The 22,303-nt window shown below is 41.8% G+C and overlaps 1 protein-coding gene across 2 annotated transcripts; it reads left to right on the top strand.

Moving 5' to 3' along the window:
* Positions 1 to 6,135: 6,135 nt before the first annotated feature.
* On the top strand, positions 6,136 to 21,948 carry LOC117048648 (chitotriosidase-1-like). Of its 2 annotated transcripts, none has more exons than XM_033152717.1 (11): positions 6,136 to 6,229; positions 7,788 to 7,817; positions 8,972 to 9,173; positions 9,739 to 9,795; positions 11,867 to 12,032; positions 13,807 to 13,931; positions 14,144 to 14,234; positions 14,756 to 14,938; positions 16,465 to 16,581; positions 20,105 to 20,240; positions 21,380 to 21,948. In XM_033152717.1, the coding sequence occupies exons 1-11, from the start codon at positions 6,205 to 6,207 to the stop codon at positions 21,643 to 21,645; spliced, it is 1,398 nt and encodes a 465-aa protein (XP_033008608.1). In that variant the 5' UTR covers positions 6,136 to 6,204; the 3' UTR covers positions 21,646 to 21,948. The 2 variants fall into 2 exon arrangements, with proteins under 2 accessions (XP_033008608.1, XP_033008607.1); XM_033152716.1 differs by having other exon boundaries at positions 21,377 to 21,948.
* The last annotated feature ends 355 nt before the right edge of the window (positions 21,949 to 22,303 follow it).

Genomic DNA, 22,303 nt, shown 5'->3' with positions numbered 1-22,303 from the left:
GAGATTGCTTTCATAAAATGCCGAGAATCATTCTTTTTTCCTTGCTTGGAGCAGAATGGGACCAGAGACCATCCAGAGATTTCCTCAACAAATTAGGGATGGCTGAACACCATCACACAAAACTCACAAGCCCACATAGGATTTGTAAGCATTCCTTCAGAGTACTTGCTTGCAAGGAATGCCTGAAAAATGTAAATGGTTTTGCCAACTTTCTGTCCCTTGCAAGCAAGGGAGGAGAGTAACCAGCAGCAGGAGGGAGACTCCTTACCCAGCAAGCCTGCTGATATAGCTGCTCCATTTATCTCCCTCAAATGGGTGTCTTTGAAGCACCAACGCCCTGCTCCTAGCAGTTCCAAGGTCGCTTACTCTCACATTGGAGGTTGAACAAATAAGTTTATGTTTGCAGTGAGTAACTATAGCAACATCGTTCGAATGGATGAACAGCAGCGGAAAGGGGTATCAGGGCTGCTCCCTTCCTGGTTAACTTTTCACCTGGGATCTGTTATATTCAAAATTAATGAAAGCACAGAGACTGTCTCTTTCACATATGTGGATCTTGGTGCCCCAGTAACAACACACCCACTCATGGCCATCTCCCAGGCGGATTTAAAATGAATAACTTGACAATTCATGGTGATGGAATATGCATTCATGGCATCTTGTTCTGCATTTTTTTGGTCCATGTCCAGAACAAGAGTGTTGAAGAGTTCAGTTCCCATGATGCACTAAGCTCAAGTGTTCTCAAGCACCCCTTCATTTGTTTCAATAGCAAACACACCCTCTACTCATGAAAACTAAAGTTTCTCCTCAAAATAATGAAAGCAGCTAAGCCATCCATGGTGTACTGTTGTTAACCTTCTGTGACCCTCCTGTCTTTGCTGGAGAAAGATAATAATTTTAAAGGCAGTTGAAAAGGGTATGACGAGAGGCTTCCAGGCTCTGGGTACATACATACATACTTTTTTCTTTTGTCCCAGTGTCACTTCTGGTCAAATAGGTTTTGTAGGGTTTTAGAGAATTACAAAACCAGTTTATGGGGGTGGGGACTGGACCTGTAATACCACAAGCAAACACAACACTTTCAAAGAAAATAACAAAGAATGTTCAGGCTTTCTCATTGCCAAACTAAATGAAATAGTTCTTTATCTTAATATGTGGACACTGGTGGTGCTACAGGAGTGATTTATACCTTTGCCCTTAGAACCATAGAATTGTAGAGTTGGAAGGGACCCCCAAGGGCCATCTAGTCCAACCCCCTGCAATGCTGATTAACATGTTAAGGGGGGGGAACAACACACAAACATCTTTCTAGCAAAGGGATCCATTTGCTGCCCATGCTTTTGAAGCTTGGAAACTGCACCTGTCATAGTGGAGGGAGAAGGTTTGTATCCTTCCTTTGATATTGTCCTAGAAAAAGACTGGTGGGTGCTGCTGACTCATTGAGGTTCCCCATGGCCATGACTGGACGTTCTGTCAAAGCCCTGAATGATCTCTTAAAAACAGGGAAGTGTGTCATTGACACAATTACTCCAAGACCTCTCCCCTGCCAGTAGCAGCCCAATCAACAACTTGGTTTTCTACAGACCCAAGGGTTGTGAAATGGCAGCAGGAGTGCCAACTTGGCCCCGTGACCATGAGTGCCTGCGGCCGTGGGTGCCATGCAACATGCATGGTCCTGGCACTGAAATTTGTGGGTGCCAAGCCCCTTCATGGGAAATTTTGTGGGTGCTCGAGCACCCAGGGTATTGACATCTATGAATGGCAGGAACACAGCACCTTGAGCAATGGTGGAGAAAAACATGGTGGATCCAACTGAGTTCATTTTTAGAACCTACTCTATACCAGTAGTGGTAGAAAAAAAGAAAAGAAAAAACCTATAATAAAATAAAATCACACTTCTCTGCCACTGCTACATATGCATAGATGAGTGGTGTGAGTAGAGATGTTGGAGAATTCATCAAAACTTGAAACAGGAGTGGAAATTGCTGCAACTTGCATGTTCAACAGAGGTCAGGAATGGAGATCACACAAGCAAGTGCGAGCAGTATTCACTATCATGGTTTTCTTCTAGGTCCACAAATGTTATGTAAACCCACCACTAATACACTATTATTGCATCAGTGACTTGTTACAGAACTCACCCATGAATAGACACCAGCCAGAAGAGACCTGTGACCAGGATGAATGCTCAATAAGTCACCTGGAAGAGCCCCATCTCAAAACATGCAAAACCCTCAAAGAAACCCCATGGAAAGCCTAAGCTGCTGCACACTCTCCAAGCCTCTAGATGGCACCTCCCTCACATTGCTCCTTATTTACTTCTTAATATTGACCATCTTGTAAACAACTTCTGTACTTCACTCTGTCACAGTTACAGATGGTTTTTTTAAAAAAATTCTCTTATTGTTCTGTATATCCTATGGACTTTTTACCGCTGCATTTTCAAAAATCAATAAACATATTTTTTAAAAGCACAGTACTTCTGTTGTTAAGACCAATAGATAGCACCATTGCATCATGAGAAAGCAAGCAAGAAAAGAATATTATCTGTTTTTCTTTCTCCCGTCAGTCATTTTCTTTTCTTGGCCATTTTCCCTTAACTACAGATTTGGGACTCATCTACACTGGTAGCTCTCTTTGTCTTCATCTATTGTGCTGGAGGAGACTCTTGAGAGTCCCATGGACTGCAAGAAGATCAAACCTATCCATTCTCAAAGAAATCAGCCCTGAGTACTCACTAGAAGGACAGATCCTGAAGTTGAGGCTCCAGTACTTTGGCCACCTCATGAGAAGAGAAGAATCCCTAGAAAAGACCCTGATGTTGGGAAAGATGGAGGGCACAAGCAGAAGGGGACGACAGAGGATGAGATGGTTGGACAGTGTTCTTGAAGCTACTAACATGAGTTTGGCCAAACTGCGGGAGGCAGTGAAGGATAGGCGTGCCTGGCGTGCTCTGGTCCATGGGGTCACGAAGAGTCGGACACGACTGAACGACTGAACAACAACAACATTGTGGCATAGTATCATGGGATTTGCATCACACTTATTCCAGAATGCTAATTCACACAAGTGTGTGTGTGTTTACATTACCACCTTAGAGCAAAGTGAAGTTGTTTCCTCTCCTCCCTGAGCTCTTCACAGCTCTTTCATCCCTAGCCACCCTTATGGTTTCAATTGGTTTCTGTTTGTGTACATACCAGGGGGAATTAATGGGGGTTGGGATATACAGGATGCATATGCATCTTGGACAAGGTCATATGAACACAGATTAAAAACCCAGCACTATATATGCAGTGAGTGCAGAGTAAATGGGGTGTGAACACAGCTTAAGAACATTGGAAGCACCTTCCATGGAGTCATGCCATTGGTCCATCTAGCTCAGTATTGCCTACCCCAGGAGCAGGTTTACATTATCTACTTTATTTCTTACTGTAATCCTAAAACCAACTAATTATTGCCTGGTGTAACATAGCACCTCTTGCACATGCAGCACACACATGCACTTCCCAGACACATACAGACCATAGGCACACATGCATATTTCTCTCACACACGACATACACACATTCTTAATGTTTGTAAACTTAATTGAATACCAAATGCCAAGGACTATAAGCCCAAAGGTGCCAGTGGGAGCTTTCCCTCCATATCACTGGCTGCCATTTTGGAAGTGGTGGTTGTCCAGATTGCAGCTAGGGAGCCAAGAACCAAACCTCCCCTTCCTGATGTGTTGTGATCTCAATGAAAACCAGGACTCTGGTACCTGTTGGTGATACATTTTTAAAGGGAAAAAACAACAACCCAGAAATGGTTGCTAATTTGCAACTAAAGTAACAACTTGTTTGGCTTTAATATAGGGTGATACAAAGTTTAAAATTGCTGCTAATTCTTCAAAAGCTGTCATTGAGACAATTTCTTTATTATTCGTTGTTAAAGGTAACAATATTGGCTCATTGTCTTAATTTCTCTTTAGATTAAGGTGGTAGTTTTTGCGTAAGAAGTATTTAAACTTCCTGAGGACAAGAACATCCATTCATTAATCACCAAACAAAAAGTTGTCTTTGGCAACAAATCCAGGATATTACACTGAGTAGCAGAAATTGCAACAAGCAAGCTCCACTCTTTTCTATGAGTGAAGCTACTGTCACATTTTGTATCACATACATATCCTTGGCACCAGGGTTTTTCACCCGCAATCACTGGAACTCAGTTCTGGCACTTCTCAGGTGGGCGCCATTGGCATCTAAGAGAACAAGGGAAGCATTCATGGTGAGTTCCAGCACCTCTTTTTTCTAGAAAAATAGCACTGCTTGGCACAGAGTAGTCTCAGGACAGGTGTCTGAAAGCAACAAGAGCAACCTTCTAACTGAAGCCCCACATGCTTCTTTAAAAACCATTTACAGCTTTGCTGGAAATAGATTCATCTTCCCCTGGCTTCAACTGGCATTTTGTTTTCACGCTCTCTGACAATGCATCTCTTTGTTTTTGCTGGTACACAAGTACATATAGTCTTGGGACATTCACATGAGGATAAAGCTCCGCTTTTTCTGCGTCACCAGCCTAATAATACCAAAGATAGTCTTCAAATCTATCTGCCTCCCATATATCTTGTGAACCAATCATTGACACTTAAGCTCACAGTCTCAAAACTGGAAGGAAGCGACACAACTTGTGGCTGTTATTTAATGCACTGAAGTGAAATCACCATGAATCAACATATTTGAATGATTTGGGCATGACAAAGGAGCCTCACCGTGGGGGTTTCCTTGTTTTCTCACAGTTGGGTAATGCAAATTCTGGTGTTTATGTTGCACCAGTTCCAATCCTTATATCTGACTTTTGCTATTAATTAACACAGGAGTGAAGTCTTTGGGTTAGGGTTACATTTTAGTGATACATTTTAACCACTACTTTCTTGCATTGTGGCAAGTTCTGAATTTAAGCTTTCTTTATTTCTTTTAGTGGCCCATCTGCTGTACTGAGCCCCCGGGCCTACCTGGCGGCAAGTCAGTATGTCAAGTCCTTAGTCCAAGGTCAAGCCACGTGTCCAAAGTCCAAATCGAAGCACCATCTGGCAGAGATCCTGGAGCATCCAAGCTGAGGTCCATCAACATGGGCAGTTGAGAAGACACAGCATCTTGACTCTGCTTCCCTTTTGTACTTTGCATGCTGACTGCAGCATCTGGGCTTGATGAGGCATGTGACCCTCACCTGTTCCAATCCTACTGCAGCTGAGGAATCACAACCCTCCTCCCAGAGCTAGCAAGTCCCACCTGGCCAGCTAGAGAGCTGGGCTGTGGACTCTTGCCCGCCTCAGCCTCCTGGAGCTCCCCACCCGCTGCTCCCTATGCCTCAGAGCCCACCATGTGAGGGTCATTATGACTCTGGTGATGGGTCCTGCTGCTTTGGTTCCTGTGCACTTGACCCGTATCCCCTCATCATCCTCCATCACCCCATGAGTACTTCCTACATCAACCTCTCCTTTCCCATCCCCAGCTTGCCCCAGTGTGTCCCAGTCCCAGCCACACCCCTCACTGGGGTCTTCTTCCTCTTCCCCATTGTCCCACCAGTTCATGATATCTGCTCTCTGAGGCTTTTGATGCCAGATTGAGGTGGTCATGATTAATTTTATGTTTCCCCTGTCTTGTTATGCATCTAAACATGTTTTAGTCGTATTTTAATGTGTGTGTTTTGTAGTGAACTGCCTTGTGATATTGAATGAAAATGGAACTATATATATTTTAAATAAAAATAAAGAAAAAACTACCCCGGGGCTTTTTCAGTTCAGTAAATGTGGACAAGTTGGGGAGGCTGCAGAGACAGCACTGCAGAAATGCTACAGTGGAAAGAGAGAGAAAAGCACATACCACCCTCAGTTGTCTGCTCCCAACAATAAGGAATTATCAACTTTTAAAGGAATTCTGATGTGACCTCAGAATGAGGAAGAAAAATAGAAGCCTATTTCCAAGAGGAAGAGAATTTCTGAGACAGAATAGTTGTTGGCACAGCCCTTGTGTTCATCACCACCTGATTGTAGCATGTCTTGACCACACACACATAGGGGAAATGCTCTTTTGATTTCGCAATCACTCTTTTTGGGTGCAAGTAGGTATAAAGGCCACAGGCAAAGTGAGCTGAGACATTCTGAGGAGCAACTACCAGCTTTCTTAAGAACAGAAGGGCTGTGCTGAATCTGTACTCAGCATGGGCCGAGCATTCATTTTGGCGTGTAAGTTTGGCTTCAATAGCATGTGTATGTTGGATGTTGTTGTTTTGCTAGATTTCACTCATTAAGGTATGCTACTGTGCAATGTCCTCTTATTAGGAATGGAGGAGAACTTTGATCTTTTTCATACTGAAAAAGTGAGCATATGTAATTTGCACTCCAGATGTTTTGGGACTACAACTCCCATCATCCCTAGCTAACAGGACCAGTGGTCAGGGATTATGGGAGTTGTAGTCCCAAAACATCTGGAGGGCCGAGTTTGCCTATGCCTGCAATAGGTGTACCAAAACACAGGCACCCTTCAAAATGTGCACCTATCTGAATTTTGCAATGCGGTTCTCCAGTAAAGTAGATTGTACAAAGCATGCAAATTCTCAGGTAAAGTGCACATAAATGCATATATTTGTGAAAATAATATAAAAATTGCATGATCCTGGGGGAAATTGCTTTGCAAGAATGTGTATATTTGGAGAAATTTGTACTAAAATGCTGTTGAGTTTTCATAAGGACTTAAAATCACAAACTGATTTGGACTGAATCTAAAAAGATTCAATTACAGGTGCTAAGTTTGCTTGTGCTGAATGATTTGGGCTTCAAGATTAGACCCCATTATTTGAATTATATTCTAAGGTACTATTCCAGAGCTGTAGACAACTTTCTCATGGTGGGACAGAAGGTTTGTATTAAGTGAATTCTGAAAGAAAAGCAGATGGGGGAATGAGAAAGAGAGAGGGAGGATCTGCATTTCTTAGCTTTTTAAGTGAAATTTAATTGTAAATTCAAATGTTATAATATACACAAAAGTCTCAAGGAAAATTGGGCAACTCCGCAAGGTCCATGAATTACTTTAAGAATAAACCGCCAGTAGATTGTGTCAAAAAGGGGACTAATGCTGCAAAGGGTTAAGAGACACAATGGTTGAAATTTCTCCTTCATCACAACTATTAAAGCTTGAGACCAGAAGCATTGCCTTCTTTTGCTTCTAGTCATATGAGAAAAGGCAAAGACATCCTAACACTTCATTTTTTGTTTGGGAAACTATGCCATCCATCACACTCTAACCTTTATCTGAATGACCTCAAAAACCTTCATAACGTTCACAATCATTTTAGCTGTTGATTATTGGGTTAGCAGGATGGATGAGAGACTATTCCTCAAGCTCTTTCAATCGCACAGGAAATTAAATGTTATTGAAGGGGGGCAAGCTTGAGATTTAGGGGTTACAGGACATGTAGCAAAAGTGATATCATTTGTCTTGCATTTTGTATGTTCTACTGAGGGATTAAGTACCATTGATACAGTATTTTATAATACATGGCTGGACCTATTGTAAAGGAACACATGATGTTCAGGCATGTGGTTATTTGATATTGGTGTTTTAATCATTAGGACAATTCAACTTGTTGTTTTAGTCTATAAACCATTTTGAATTCATGTACAGAAAATGCTATTAGTGCTAATAATAATGCTATTAACAATTATCATAACAGAATCAACTTACTGGAAGGTTCCAAAGAATCCAGCTACCTATCTAATGTCTTCCATTTTCATTTTTCTCTAGGTTTTGCCATCTTGCTGAATTGTCACTGCAGTAAGTAACCCTTCCAAGAGTTGTTACTTGCTTAGAAAAAGCCAAGTGAAAACCAGGCAGAGTAAAGCTTGGGTTTGCTGGGCTTCGTTATGACATTTCCTGCTCTAGAATAATCTACTGAATGCCACGCATGATGGAGCCAGTTAGACTGAGCCAGGTGTCAGCACCTAGTAAGAACACCTGGCATTGCTCACCTGGGCGTGATAGTCTGGACATACATATAATGCCAATCCTGGCCCAACAGCATTGGCTACCAATTAGTATCCAGGCCTAATTCAAAGTGCTGGTTTTGACCTATAAAGCCTTAAACAGCTCAGTACAGCAATGCCTTAAAGACTCCCTCTCCCCACAATCATCAACTGAGGCCCTTCTTTGTGCGTCCTTTCCGTCAAAAGACTGGAGGGTGGCAACATTGAGAATGGGCCTTTTCTGTAGTGGCTCCCTCTGCAGTGACTCACCTGGTGTCTTTGTCACATATCTTTAGGCACCAGGCAAAATCATTCCTCTTCTCCCAGGCCTTTGGCTAATTAAGCAATCTATGGCTTTTTAAAGGGGGGTATTGTTTGCTACTATGGTGTGGATTTTTGTGTTTTTATATTGTAAACTGCCTTGTGATCCTTGGCAGTAAAGAAATTTATTTATTTAATAATAGGATCAGTTTCAAACTTTGTCTCTCCCATATATGAAAGGCATATCTAAATCCTAAAACTATAAACAACTTGTTTATCTATTTCCTCTCCACTTCTCTACTAATATGGGTGGGCAAATATAGTAATGGAACAAATACAGCCATATTATTGATTGAGAAAGGTCGATGAGACCAAGGCCAGGTGTTATGTCCGCACATTGGACCTCCATCATCAGTAAGGCCAGGATGGGTGGATGTTTCTGTGGAAGCAGGGAGGGCAGATCTGACCTTGGAACTCCCTCAACAAGAGTGGGGTTCATTCTCAAACGAGAGAGAGAGAGAGAGAGAGAGAGAGAGAGAGAGAGAGAGAGAGAGGGAGAGAGAGAGTTTGGGGTGGGGGAGATAATACGCATCAGTACAATCTCCCAGGAGCTGTAGGAATGCAGAGTTAACAGAATATTACCTCCAGGTAAGTTATTTTGTCAATAATTCCAGATAATTTTTACATGCACTTTCATCTTTGCAGGCTCTGCTTTCAAACTGGTTTGCTATTTCACCAACTGGGCTCAGTACAGACAAGGTGAAGGGAAATTCCTCCCTCAGAACATTGATCCTAATCTGTGCACTCACCTTATTTATGCATTTGCGGGAATGTCAGAGAACCAGATCAAAACACTGGAATGGAATGATGAAACACTCTACAGGGATTTCCAAAATCTCAAACAAATGTAAGGAAAGGGCTGGGGAAGAAGGATGACTTTTTTGAATTTCCTAGAACTAGGATCTAAACTTGTATGAGTGCTCCCATTTTCTGATAATAGGGAATTCTGGGCTTAAGATTGTATAGAGTTTGGTTAATGAGATTTGAAGGTGGAAAATTGGTCAAGTCAGCATCTTTATATAATGCTGTGTCATTCACTGTTTCTTAGGAAGAAGCTTCACTTCCCCATGGAGGTAAAAGGGGGTGAGGCCTAACTGAGTCTAAGAATCTAACTCTGTAATCTTAACCCCTTCATGTACTAACTAACCCTATGCTTGCTAGTAAGGGTTAAAAGCAATTTCCTATGCTCCATACCCTCAAACCCAGGTTGGGACTTCGAAAGAAAACTACATATGCACGATCTGTTTGTGCACACTGTTTTCCATGCAGTTGGGAAATATATGCAGGAAAGCTAGCTTCCATGAGCAGCACAAATGAACTTCACTGGGAATGATCAGAGATATTTGTAAGCTCAGCTGTGCAAGACAAAAAAAACCCCCTGAACTCTGTTCCTTTCTTCCCCTCCTATCTAGGAATCCAAGACTGAAGACACTTTTAGCTATTGGTGGTTGGACATTTGGAAGTCAAAAGTAAGATTTGGGCATGGGGTTTCTAAAAGAGGAACTTCATCATGAGTAGGCAATACTGTATGTAATAAAGATGGGTGTTTGCTTCAGTCAAATCCTGAATGCAGAACTGAAATACTGTAGCTGCTTCAGAGAGATTTGGGAGAAGTCCACAGTGAAGTGAGGTCCCTATGAAGCGATTCAAATTGTACTAGGCATTTCCAAATCAAGGTCCAGATCAAATCTTGTGTTCTGTGCCACTCTGTAGCATATCCCATTCCCTCTCCCTTCTCAATAATAATATGCATCATGAAAGTTTCCTGTTGGAATCTTAGAACCCCATCTTTCTATTTCATTCATTCATTCATTCATTCATTCATTCATTCATTCATTTTTGCATTGCATTGCATTTACTAGATGCCCAATAATGTGTATGCTCTGGCTAGTGTGTAAGGAATTTCAAAATAAATAAAAATCACAGATAACTAAAATGCAAATGATAACAGCACCAAATGGAAGCTAAAAAATCAAATTTGGTAGCAACGATGCATGTTTTCAGCTTCATTTGTTTTCATAAAGCAAATGAAGGTTAAAATATCAGATTTAAAAGGAAGCATAAGAAAGGGTTTGTCTGACACCAAAAGGTGTGAAGTTCATTAGGCGAAAGTTAATAAGTTAATAAGAAGGTTGTTTCTTTAGTAGCCACCCATCATATTCTGGTGGAAGCACTTAGAGAAGTGTCTTCATAAATGATCTCCGAGCATTTGCAGGTACATACAGGGAATGGTAGTCATACCAATACTGTAGCATCAAACTGTGATGGGGTTTTAAAGGTCAAAATTAACACTTTGTGATTTGGGCTGGAAGATGATGTGTTACCATAATACGCTCAGAGGCAGAGTCCCAGCCAGTACTTGCAGCCATTTTCCATCCTACTCTCGGTTTATAGACTGTATTTAAAATGATCCCCATTTCCAATGCATTACACAGATAGCCAACATGGTGCCCTCTGACTATTATTGAACTGCAACTTCCATTAGTCCCAGCCAGTGTTGTCAGTTATCAAAGATGATGGGAGTTGTATTCCAGCAACATCTGAAAGAAGCACATTGGCTACCTCTGAATTATAGTAATTTGAATAAGGCCCGAATAACAAAAACCCAAATTCTACTCCATCCATGTAGGTTCATAGTTGGCACACCAGCCTAAGCTGCTATTTAAAGTTAAGTTGCCAATTTTCATGAAGGTAAATATTATTATTTTTAATTGCGTGGCTAGGCGGAGTCCCCCAAACCCCGGGTGGCCCCTGAGGGAAATAACGACATGTGACAACGTTCTATGGGATTAAATTGGCCACAACTTTATTAATATTCAGATGTAGGGAGACCTTGGCTCAGGCATTGGGCGTTTATCCTTCCCAGCCCCCCAGCCGGGGTTCTGGGTAATTTCAGGGTTATCCAGCATGAGTGGGGAGTGGGCTAGCTCTGGAGAACATATGTTCAAGCAGATAGCCCGCCCCCCCATTTGCCACCGCTGGAGGGGGAGGGCAGTAAAATTAGACATATATATATATATATATGTCTAATATATATATATTGCATTGTCAGGGGACTGTTAGGGGTGGAATCGAGACCTCCAGCACCTACTGCTGATCATTTAACCCTATACAAGCATCTTTGTGACTTTGGGAGTGATGAGAGGTGCTACAAGAGCCAGCCATGAGCCCAGGTGATGGGGGATGTCCAGATCTGATGGCTCCTCGGGGTCACTGGTAGTACAGAGATCTGCTGTGGGCCCTGCTCTTCCTAATTTTCTTCTGAGGAGACTCCAGGTTTGAGCTCTGAGCAGGACTGAACCAGGACATAGTGACCTTGCAGTGAAGCAAACAGCAGCATGTTGGAAGACTAAAATCAAACAGTAAAAGCTTGTGGGTGGGGAAAGTCTTCTTCAGCAATCATCTGAAAACTAAAAGACAAGGGTCCAGTGGATAAAGACAGGGAGGATATTTTGTATTTTTAGCACCATCACTGTCTCTTGGGTGCCAAACAAAACAGCCATGATGTGTATATTTTGTCTTGAATTGCTTCCATTCTAGGTTCTCTGCTATGGTAGCTACTCCTGAAACACGTAAGACATTTATTAATTCTGTGATAGAATTCCTGCGGAAGTATGATTTCAATGGCCTGGACCTAGATTGGGAATATCCTGGAGCGAGAGGCAGTCCTGCAGATGATAAAATGCGTTTCACTTCCTTGGTTCAGGTACAGTAAAACTCAGCAAATCACCATCAACCAGCAGATCACCACCAACCGATTCTAATGTCTGGCTGCAGATTCCAGGGGCAACTTCTGTGCACAACAGGCAATGAATTTAATAGGAGTATCCGTGAGTGCTGCAAAGAGACAATATGAATTATTGATTTCTCAGTGAAAGGATGGAATCAAGTCACAAGATTCAGACTCGTGTCAAATCCCATGCTGGGCCAAGGTGTTGTCCAGAGACCAACCCCTAGATTTGCCTTTGTCTCGGTTATGAAAGGGAAGTTGACCAATCAGTCAAGATATCAGAACTGTGTATACAAATAGAGCCCTAGACCAGCAAAACTAAATTATGTGAAATGTGAAAGCTTGTGTAAATCACCAGACACATCTGGAACGGGTTTTGAGACAATATGGAACCAGGGGCTTAAAGACAGGTTCTTGTGGCTCAAGTAGTGAGCTAATAGATTGAACCTATAACATATAGGTAAGACAACGTATTAATATTCTATAAGCTAGCCCTACAGTATGGTCTGAAGGTACATGAAGCCACCACCTTGCTGCAACTAAACAGGTTTGGATCTGGTCATCTGCCTGAATGGGTAGCCATCTGGGAACTACATGTACTCTGCCTTGGGTTCCAGAACAGAAGAAAGGTGTGGGATGTAAATGTAATCAAAGCATAAGGAGTTTTCAAGTAGTTCTGAGGAAAAGTGATTGAATCAGTAGGTCCCTACCTAACACTTCCGCTCTTTACTGGGAAACCTCTTCTGCTTTGATTCAATTTAGACTTCTCTTTTTATTGATTGATTTTAATTTGATTTATTGTATTTCTATACTGCTTTTCATTCAAATGAATCCCAAAGCAGCTTACAAACAATAAATGACAACATGATAAACCATAATAGAACATCACAAATATAGCATAAATCGTATAAAATAATTAACAAATCATCAATGAAACAATTACAATCTATAAAACAGCAACTGAAAAATAAACCGAACATCACAATTACAACAAAAGTCATATTATATGATTAACAAATCAATATGGCATTTATAATCTATAAAACAATATTAACAACTTAACAAAATAGCAGCTTAAAAAAGCTAAGCACTGTTAAGTTCATGCACACTCTCATAACTCACAATATTTCACTCTATTTGGTTCATTAAAATAAGTATAAAATACACGTAATACACGTCAGCTCAACCAGATGCTGTACTAGCTGGGGTCCTCATGTAGTGGGTGATGGAGGAGACAGTGGGGCTCTCAGGTCTACTGACAGTGGTAAGGTGGATATTGACTCCAGGTAGCCTGCCCAGGTACCGTTGATGAGGAACTCACCCACATCGGTCTCAATAATAAGGAAATCTGAGACGAGCCTGTCCCTGCTCCAGTTTCTTCAGCTGCATCTTGGCCAACCTGGTGGCAGAGAAGGAGGAGGCTGCTGAGGGGAATGAGGGGGGTGGCTAGTTGAGTCCACCAGGCAGGAGGGAGAGGCCATGATAAACATGCTGAGAGAGCCTCAGCAGGATCCTGGAGGCCTGGATGAGCTTGCACCCAATGACTCAGAGCTGTGTATCAGTCTTGGTGTCCATGGAAGGCATGAAGTAGAGGGCATTGGCCAGCAGGGGTGAAGCAGGAGATGTGGGAGTGGGCCAAGAAGCTAAAGAGTGTGGAAATGGGGATGCTTCCATCTCCTCCACATCCTTCAGCTTTGAGAGAAGGACAAAAGCAAATGTAATTATTGTTCTACTCAACTATTTGCCTTAGGAAATGGTGAAAGAATTCCAGGCAGAAGCACAACGGACAGGAAAGGAAAGGCTGCTGCTGTCTGCTGCTGTGGCAGCTGGGAGGGAAACCACTGACAATGGCTATGAAGTGGACAAGATTTCCCAGTGAGTATGACGAGGCACTTACGAACCATGAAGGGAAATTAATGGTGGCAACTCACAAGCACCTTGCATTTGATATTTGATATCCAGTTTAGTCCAATAATTTCAAACCATGGTTGACAAATCATCCCAGTGGGCACATAATTGCCCACAATGCATCCACTCAGGATTCTTATGTTAGAGATGGAATAAACATATTGGACTTCCCCTTGCAGGTCTCTGGACTTCATTAACCTGATGACATATGACTTTCATGGATCTTGGGAACGCGTTACAGGACATGTCAGCCCTTTGTACCCTGACACTGTAAGTGTTAAATATTTCCTGGCAAATTGTAGCCTCTCGTTTTAATTGAAAGTAAAGAAAATGTCCTAAGATACAAAGCAAACCTACTATTTCTTGGTCCTCTAGATCAGCCTTTGCCAAGCTCTTCATCTTGTGAAAAGTTTCCAATACGGAACTCGGATAAAGTTCTTGGCTGAAAAAATGTACAAAAACAGATTAAATACATGTTGAGATACAATATATGAAATACATTGAGATACAATATGTATTGTGATATAATGCATGCTTAAATGCCTTTGTGATGGTTTCGTATATTTTTAAAAATATTCACAATTGAATAATGTGGAAATGGGGTAGAATAAACTAATGAATGGATATATGAGAATTTGATACAGACTGGGTAAAGACTCATGTCTCCAACCATAGTCCATTGAGTCATGGCTGCTGGGAAACTACAGGTCTGTGGAGCAACCAGAGATCTGAATAGTAAAACTGGGCAATGTGCATTGATATCATGCTTTCTATCTCATTGCCTCATCAAGGACAATGCTGTGAAGTACTGGAAGGGCAAAGGAGCACCAGCTGAAAAGCTTGTCCTGGGAGTTCCTCTCTATGGACGAACCTTTACCCTTTCTTCCACACAAAATGGGGTTAATGCGCCAGCCTCAGGACCAGGGACAGCTGGCACTTTCACCAAAGAGGCTGGATTCTTGTCTTATTATGAGGTAGGAAAGATGCTTAAATATATATATTGTTAGGCTTGCCCCACTTCTCTAAGTGGTAAAATGTTCCAGGAGTAGAGTGCTTACAAAAGTTTGTGTTTTGCAATACTGGGTTGCAGGGGCGTAGCAAGGTAAATTGGTACCTGGAGGCAAAAAAAAAATTTGTCACCCCCACCGAAGTCGTGGGAAGGTCAGGTGGTACCCTGTGCGGAAAATTTATTGGCAACCCCCCCATTGATTCCCCCCCCCCCGCAAAAATGGTTTTACATTATTTCATATTTTCTTACAAAGGAATAATAACAAGTAATAATAATAAAAAACTTTTATTTATATCCCACCCTCCCCGGCCAAAGTTGGGCTCAGGGTGGCTAACAGGGATACATAACATTGGTATAAAATCAAACTATAATTAAATTACCTCCTAAAGACATCTCAAAATCAAATTAAAGTCTAATTAGATGGCTTTCCACAGGGTTAGGGTTGGGAACAGTAAGTGCTCCACTGAACTGAAATTTCAGCCTTCACGACATAGGAAAACAGCCAAGTAAACAGCTATTTGGGTGGAGCAGGGTCAAGATATTAACTGATATGCATGAAATTTCATATATAGCTATATAATCCCTAGTATAGTAAGATAAGACCTTCGCAGCAGGCATTAAAAAATAATAATTCCTTGATCATTTGTCACCCGCTCCATTACGGAACATGGGGCAGCCCACCCCACTCCCACCCCTTGCTACGCCCCTGCTGGGTTGTTGCCGGAGGTTTGTTTTTAGTTTAAGTGCTGGAGGCACTTAAATACTGCAAAAGAAAGCTGCCACATCAGATCTCCAGAGAGAGGGCACCCTTGATACTGCTAACTTACAGAGCCCCCCAAACTCACCTGTATTTCGCTCTCCAAAAATGGCAACCCCTTTCTTCTTGCAAACCTACATTACATCATCCTCGGCTGAAGGAGCAACACGTGCCCCTTCCCCAGTGTGGTCCTATATTAAACAAACTAGCTGTCCCACATTTTGTTCTCATGGGGACACATCTAATGCTGTACTGAAAAAATCCCATTCCTAATACTTTTGCAGGGCTATTTGTAGTTTTTTTTATTTCCAGTTACCTTCTTGCAGGTGAAATCAGTTAATTGCCATGTCTCCCTCTGCACTGTTGGGCTGGGCACTGGGATGGCAGAATCCAGAGGAAAGTGAGGAGAAATAGAGGGGGGGGAAGGCTGGAACAGATGGAAGCCCTTCCTTTCCCACCACATGTTCCCCTCTGGCTCCAGTGTGGAGATAGGACTTCCAGCTGCCTCCCCTCCTGAGCGGGTCTTAATAAAAATTGATTTTCTTATCTAGAATTAAGAGCATCTGCTACTGTGTTTTGATCATGGTAAACCCGCTGCCTTTACTTCCCCCCACCCCAATTAACTAATTTCCTCAAACTTATGGACACATACTTCCCTTTTCTGTTGTCTAACCTCAAGTGTCTCAATTTGACCATGTGGTAACACAGCCATGCTCCAATCTATTTTGTTTCAGATCTGCAACTTTAATAAAGGTGCCACCACAGCAGTGATTCCAGGGGGGAATGCTCCCTATTCCTTCAAGGGAAACCAGTGGGTAGGATATGACAATGTGGAGAGCATTAAAACTAAGGTAACAAACAAAATGGTTATCCCCTGTAGAAGCAAAGGCACTCAAAAGAAGAAATATGAGAACTAATTGGCCTACGTACAATATGTTATTAATAGAGGATGAAGGAGAACTTAAATTGAGAAAGTACGATGAGATAAAAGATCAGTTGGGAGGATGGTTGGATTACCATCAATTACATGGAGTGTTCCAGAAAGATAAAAAAACAGGGTTTGTTAAAGAGACAACAAGGTTGGAGACAGATTTAATAAAGAATAATCATAAAGTAATTGCAAAAATGTACCAACTATTATTGGAATGGGAAGTAATGGAAGAAACTGTGAAGTCCTCTATGGTGAAATGGGCGCAAGACATTGGAAGACCGATAATGATGAGGGAGTGGGAGCACCTCTGGAGGGTCAGTATGAACTTTACGACTTCTTCAAATATAAAAGAGAACATGATGAAAATCCAACACAGGTGGTACCTCACACCCTCAAAATTGTCAAAAATTTATAAAGGAACAACTAATGTGTGCTGGAGATGTGGGGGGACTAACGGAGATCTGTTCCATATGTGGTGGGCTTGCCAGAAGATAAAAACATTCTGGAATCAGATTTATGAGGAAATTAAGAAAATGTTAGGGATCACATTCCCTAAGAAGCCTGATTCTCTCCTATTGAGCATTTTAGATAAGGAAATCCCAGTCAAATTAAGGGAGGTCTTCCTGTATGCTACAGCGGCTGCCCGAATTATAATCGCAAAGAGGTGGAAAGAACAAGAGCCACCTACATTAATAGAGTGGCATAACAAACTGCAAGAGTTCGCCGAGATGGCCCAGATAACTAACAGTTTAAGAGGGGGATCAAAGCAAAAATTTTTAGATAATTGGATGAGATATAAAATATATGTTGAAAAGTACACTAAGGGAAGGATGGCTATGCCAGCTTTTCAATAGCCTTGGTGAAAGAAAATAAGAGATTGAAGGGAAATGGGGGCACTGGTCGAGATGGTAGTGAAGTAAAGTGTTTTAGAAAGATAAGGAGATATGTTGGTACACACTCATGAGTAAGAGAGAATTTTACGTTTGGGACTGACAGGAAGTCGAGAGGGTTGAGTTTTGTGGTTGACATGGTTTTTTTTTTCAGGTCTAATATGCTTGTTGTTTTATTTTTTTAGGTTGTATTTGGGGGAGGGAGGGGGATGAGGGTGTTTGATTTGTTTCTCTCTTTATTTTTTCTTTGGTTTTTGTGTTCTTTCTCCCTTTGGGTGTTATGTATATATGGATTGATGAAAGGATATGTATGGCTAACATCACTTAAATTAGTGCAATTTTGTTTTTTGTAACCAGAAACGAAAGGAACAGTAACTTAACAAACTGACAACAATAAGTGACAATGTTTCTTCTTTTTTGGAAACATTTTTATTATGATTTGAAGTTGGATTGCTTGTTGTATATCTTTGTTGAACAGCCTATAAATAAAATATTTTTGGAAAAAAAAAAAAAAAAAAAAAAAAAATAAGGTAACAATTATACACATATTTGCTTTTATCCTTACAAAACGTTTAGTGGAGCTCAGTCAATGTTATGTTTCAAAATCGTCACCTAGTAAACATGCTAGCAAGCTACATAATTACTAAATAGAAAAGATACTAGGTTGTTTAAGGACCACTTTGCTATGTTGAATGCGATTTCCAATAGGAATTAAGGTGTCAGAGGCTGGACTGAGGAGGAATGGTGGGAGCTGCCCCACCCCCTTTTCCTGAACCTTCCTAAGGGCAGGAGGACAGTATTGATTTAGAACAGTGGCATAGTCCAGAGTGGGAAAGCTAGGAAATACTGGGTGAGGAACAACTAGAAGAGGAAACACAAAGAGAGAGACAGCTGGCAGATTCAGTGTCCATGGACAGCATTCCTGACCCCCCCCCCTTCGCCTAAGACTAGACAAGCTTTGAGAGTGATAGAACAGAAAGCGTAGCGGCAACAAGCTCAGATTACCCAACGTAGGAGTGACGTAGATTAATGGGGACGGAGGGGGTCAACCTTTACTGGGAGCATCGCCATTTCTAGAGAGATATGCATTCCTTTGTCTTTTGCTGTGATTATTAAAGAAACTAACTGGGAAGAACGCTTCTTTAATTTGATCTGTTTATTACTGCCACCAGGAGAGAGATCTGATTCCCCAAAGCCTGACATAAGCTGAGGTTTTCACTGCACATAGTGATTAGGGTGTTGGACCTGGGAGACCATGGTTCTAATTCCCACTCAGTGATAAGCCTCACTGGGTGACCCTGGGCCAGTCACCATCTCTCAGCCCAACCTTCCCCACAGTGCTGTTGTGATTATAATAATAATAATAATAAAATCTTTATTACGGTCCAGAGACCCAACAATTCATTATAAAACAGTACACAGTTTTGACAGCCCGCCTTCAGGTTATATAAGCATTATGTACAGACTTAGGAAGAGAGATCATTAGTTCTTGCCACCACCGATAGAAACTTCGCCACTGCTAATGTTCTATCATTTATCCGGTCTTCCAGTAGGAACCTGACATAGTAAGCCTCTGATTTTCCCGGGAAAAGTCTTAACAGGGGTAATATCAGTTCAGCCCTGGCTTGCTTGAATTTCACACAGTGCAGCAAAATATGCTTTACAGAGTCAATGTCTTGGGCACACGAACACAGTCTATCCTGGTAAGGAACTCCTCTCAATCTGCCATCCAACACTGCAGAAGGGAAGGCGTTAAGTCTGGCTTTTGTAAATAGCCTTCGGTAATTAGGGACTGTCAGATTTTTAATATAAGCTGTCATCCTAAAGGCATGCCCATACTGCATTCCCACTGCCAGCGTACTACAGACTGTGTGTGAGCGACACTGCAGATCACCGTGTGCAATATAACAGAGTCTTTGCTTTAGAGTCTTTAGGGCACCTTCATAACCCAGGCAATAGAGTTGGGGGGGGGGGGTGCCAGGCCAATGGAGGTGGCATTGTGATAATAAAATATGGGAGAGGTAGAACCATGTACATCACTTTGAGTTCTTTGGACCAAAGATGGGATATAAATGTAATTAATCAATAAAAACACATGCAGTGGGTAGCTATGGTTCACCACACTTTCCCAAGGACAAAATGCTTAATGTTGAACAACAGCAGCCAGTGATGGGGTGGTGTTGCAGAGCTGCACTCCCAACACTGACATCACTGCAACTTACCTGGGTAGGGTGGGGCAAGGCAGTGGTGAGGTCTGGGCTGCATGCATGCACTAATGGGAGTGCTGGATTGGCTCCAGCCATAAGCTGCAGTGATACTAGTGTCTGGAGGTCAGCTTTATCCCACCACACCAGCCGCTGCTCACATTGAAATTGTCGGTTGCCATGATGATTTACATTTGTCTTGGACTTGGCAGCATACTGTGAGATAATGGGGACCTACAGACCACTGGATATTCTAATTTCCTTCTTAAACAGGAGCCATATTCATTGCCCTATAATGGTTCTCACTGTTATCATAAGCCTTTGAATTCATGTTTTCTGTTTCACTCAGGTCAACTATGTGAAGCAAAACAAGCTGGGAGGTGCCATGGTTTGGGCCCTAGATCTGGATGACTTCAGTGGTTCTTTCTGTGGCCAAGGAGCATACCCACTCCTCCAGACTCTGAAGAGAGAACTTGGCTCCACAGGTTAATCCTTTGTTATTATATTTGTTTTTCTTGAAATCCTCGGTCACAGGGCCTAAAGGGAACTAAATATTTACCCAACACTCTTACTTCACTCTGGCTTCCTGTTATACAGCAATAGGTAGTTGCACCCATGATATAAGAAGAAGAAGAAAGATCTCTATGAAAAGGGGAGTTTCCTGTCTACCTTTAGGCCTTTGGCTGTGCTTAAATAAACTTGTTTAACGTAAAACAGCTCTCTTAGGCTGTACATTTCTCCTCCTCTTCATGCAACACACCAGGGAATGAATGGTGAAGGCTGTGTAAGCACATAAGAGCCCTGCTGGGTCAGCCCAAAAGCCTACCTATTCCACTATCCTCTTTCCCACAGTGGCCAACCACATGCTTCTGAGAAGCACACAAGCAGGACGTGAGGCACTAGGTCTCCACTACTGTCCCCCTCCCCCAGCAACTGTGGGGTGCCGCCTCTGATCTTGGAGGCAGCATATTCTCCCCATGACTAGTGGCCTTAGTCTCCATAATTTCATCTAATCCCTACCTTGAAATCCATCTAATATGGTCATCGCCATTTCTTGTGGAAGCAATAAATCCCATCATTTAACCAGTTAACTGTTTCTGAATCTCTCACCCTTCATTAGGTGACTCCAGGTTCTAGTATTATGAAGGAAGGAGAAAAAACATTTTCTCCACACCATGCCTTCTGCTTTATGAACATTTCCCACACACCACTTCTCTGCACCAAACAGCACTTTCCCTGATTCCTTTTCTACTGATATTGAAAGGTTATCTTTGTGTGTGTGACTAATTTCACCCCATCCCCATTAAATTTCAAGTTAGATTTCAGCACCATTTAATTTCTTTCATTAATCTGGAACATCAGAAGGCCACCTTTCCTCGATTGAGCAATCAAAGGCATACCTCACACTACAAGCTTAAATTTGCCACAGCATCCTAAAAGTCAATGCGCACAGAACCCTTGCATGCGGTACCAGAAACTAAAAGTCAGTGGAAGAGGCGGAAGAGGCAACTGCATTGCTGGAGCCTTTCATGAGTGCCAGCTCCAGATATATACAGTATTTTTTTAAAAATACACATATAGCTTTAAAAAAATGCCTAAACTATCTATATTATTCTTCTAGCAGCCCTGGCACCAAACCCCAGACCTCCAGTTCCTGCTGAACCTTCAAGACCTGATGTGCCACAACCTGATGTGCCACAACCTGATGCGCCACAACATGATCCACCTACAGCAGACACCTTTTGCATTGACAAGGAGGATGGGATCCATGCTGATTTGCAAGATGCCACAAAGTATTATATGTGCACCCACAAAAGGACTTTCAGCATGCCTTGCCCAACAGGGCTAATTTTTGTCAATCAGTGCAAATGTTGCAATCATCCTCAATAAAGGGCTTGTAATATAGGCAAATCCCAAAGATGACATTCCGTTGTCTTCAGAGCTAAGTACTTCAGAGCTGAGTGCTTTGCTGTCCCTGTAAAACTGCCTATATTTCCAATATGTTCATCCGCATATTTCTCCAAGTCTTTAACAAATAGGGTTATATTATCTGCTTCTTCTTTGCACCAAAGAACAACGCACCAGCCAGCAAGATATGAGCACTTCATAATAGCTTGCTTATACAATATGTAGCCACTTGCTCCCTATTTCTGATAATTTTAGCAAAAGAAAATAAACTTATTTCAACTAAAAGTAGTTAGAGGCTTGTTTTGTTGCATACCTAGCAGGCAACCAGCTCTGTGAATTCATTTTAATAATAACTGGTACTAAAACATGTATTTCAAAACATGATCTCTGTTTGGTTCATTTTAAAAAAAAACAACAACCCCACAAGGAACAAATTTAGGATCCGAAAGAGTGACATTTCTGCTTTTGCTTTAGTATCTAATAACTTTGCAATTCTTGGCTCTATGTATGACGTGTGCATGCACAAGAAAGCTTATACCAGAACAAACTTAGTTGGTCTATAAGGTGCTACTGGACCTTTTATTTTGTTTATTTTTATTTCGATTGCATCAGACAAACACGGCTACCTACCTGAATCTAG

This window comes from Lacerta agilis, chromosome 6 (assembly GCF_009819535.1).
Source record: "Lacerta agilis isolate rLacAgi1 chromosome 6, rLacAgi1.pri, whole genome shotgun sequence".
Taxonomy (NCBI): Eukaryota; Metazoa; Chordata; class Lepidosauria; order Squamata; family Lacertidae; genus Lacerta; species Lacerta agilis.
This window is presented reverse-complemented; position numbering and strand designations above follow the sequence as displayed.

Bases quoted from the DNA above. Each gene is read 5' to 3' on its own strand.
- LOC117048648 (XM_033152716.1), top strand. From the start codon at position 6,205: ATGGGCCGAGCATTCATTTTGGCGT. The intron at 9,174-9,738 runs GTAAGGAAAGGG...CCTCCTATCTAG, and splicing joins TTCCAAAATCTCAAACAAAT to GAATCCAAGACTGAAGACAC. The intron at 20,241-21,376 runs GTTAATCCTTTG...TTATTCTTCTAG, and splicing joins GAGAGAACTTGGCTCCACAG to CAGCCCTGGCACCAAACCCC.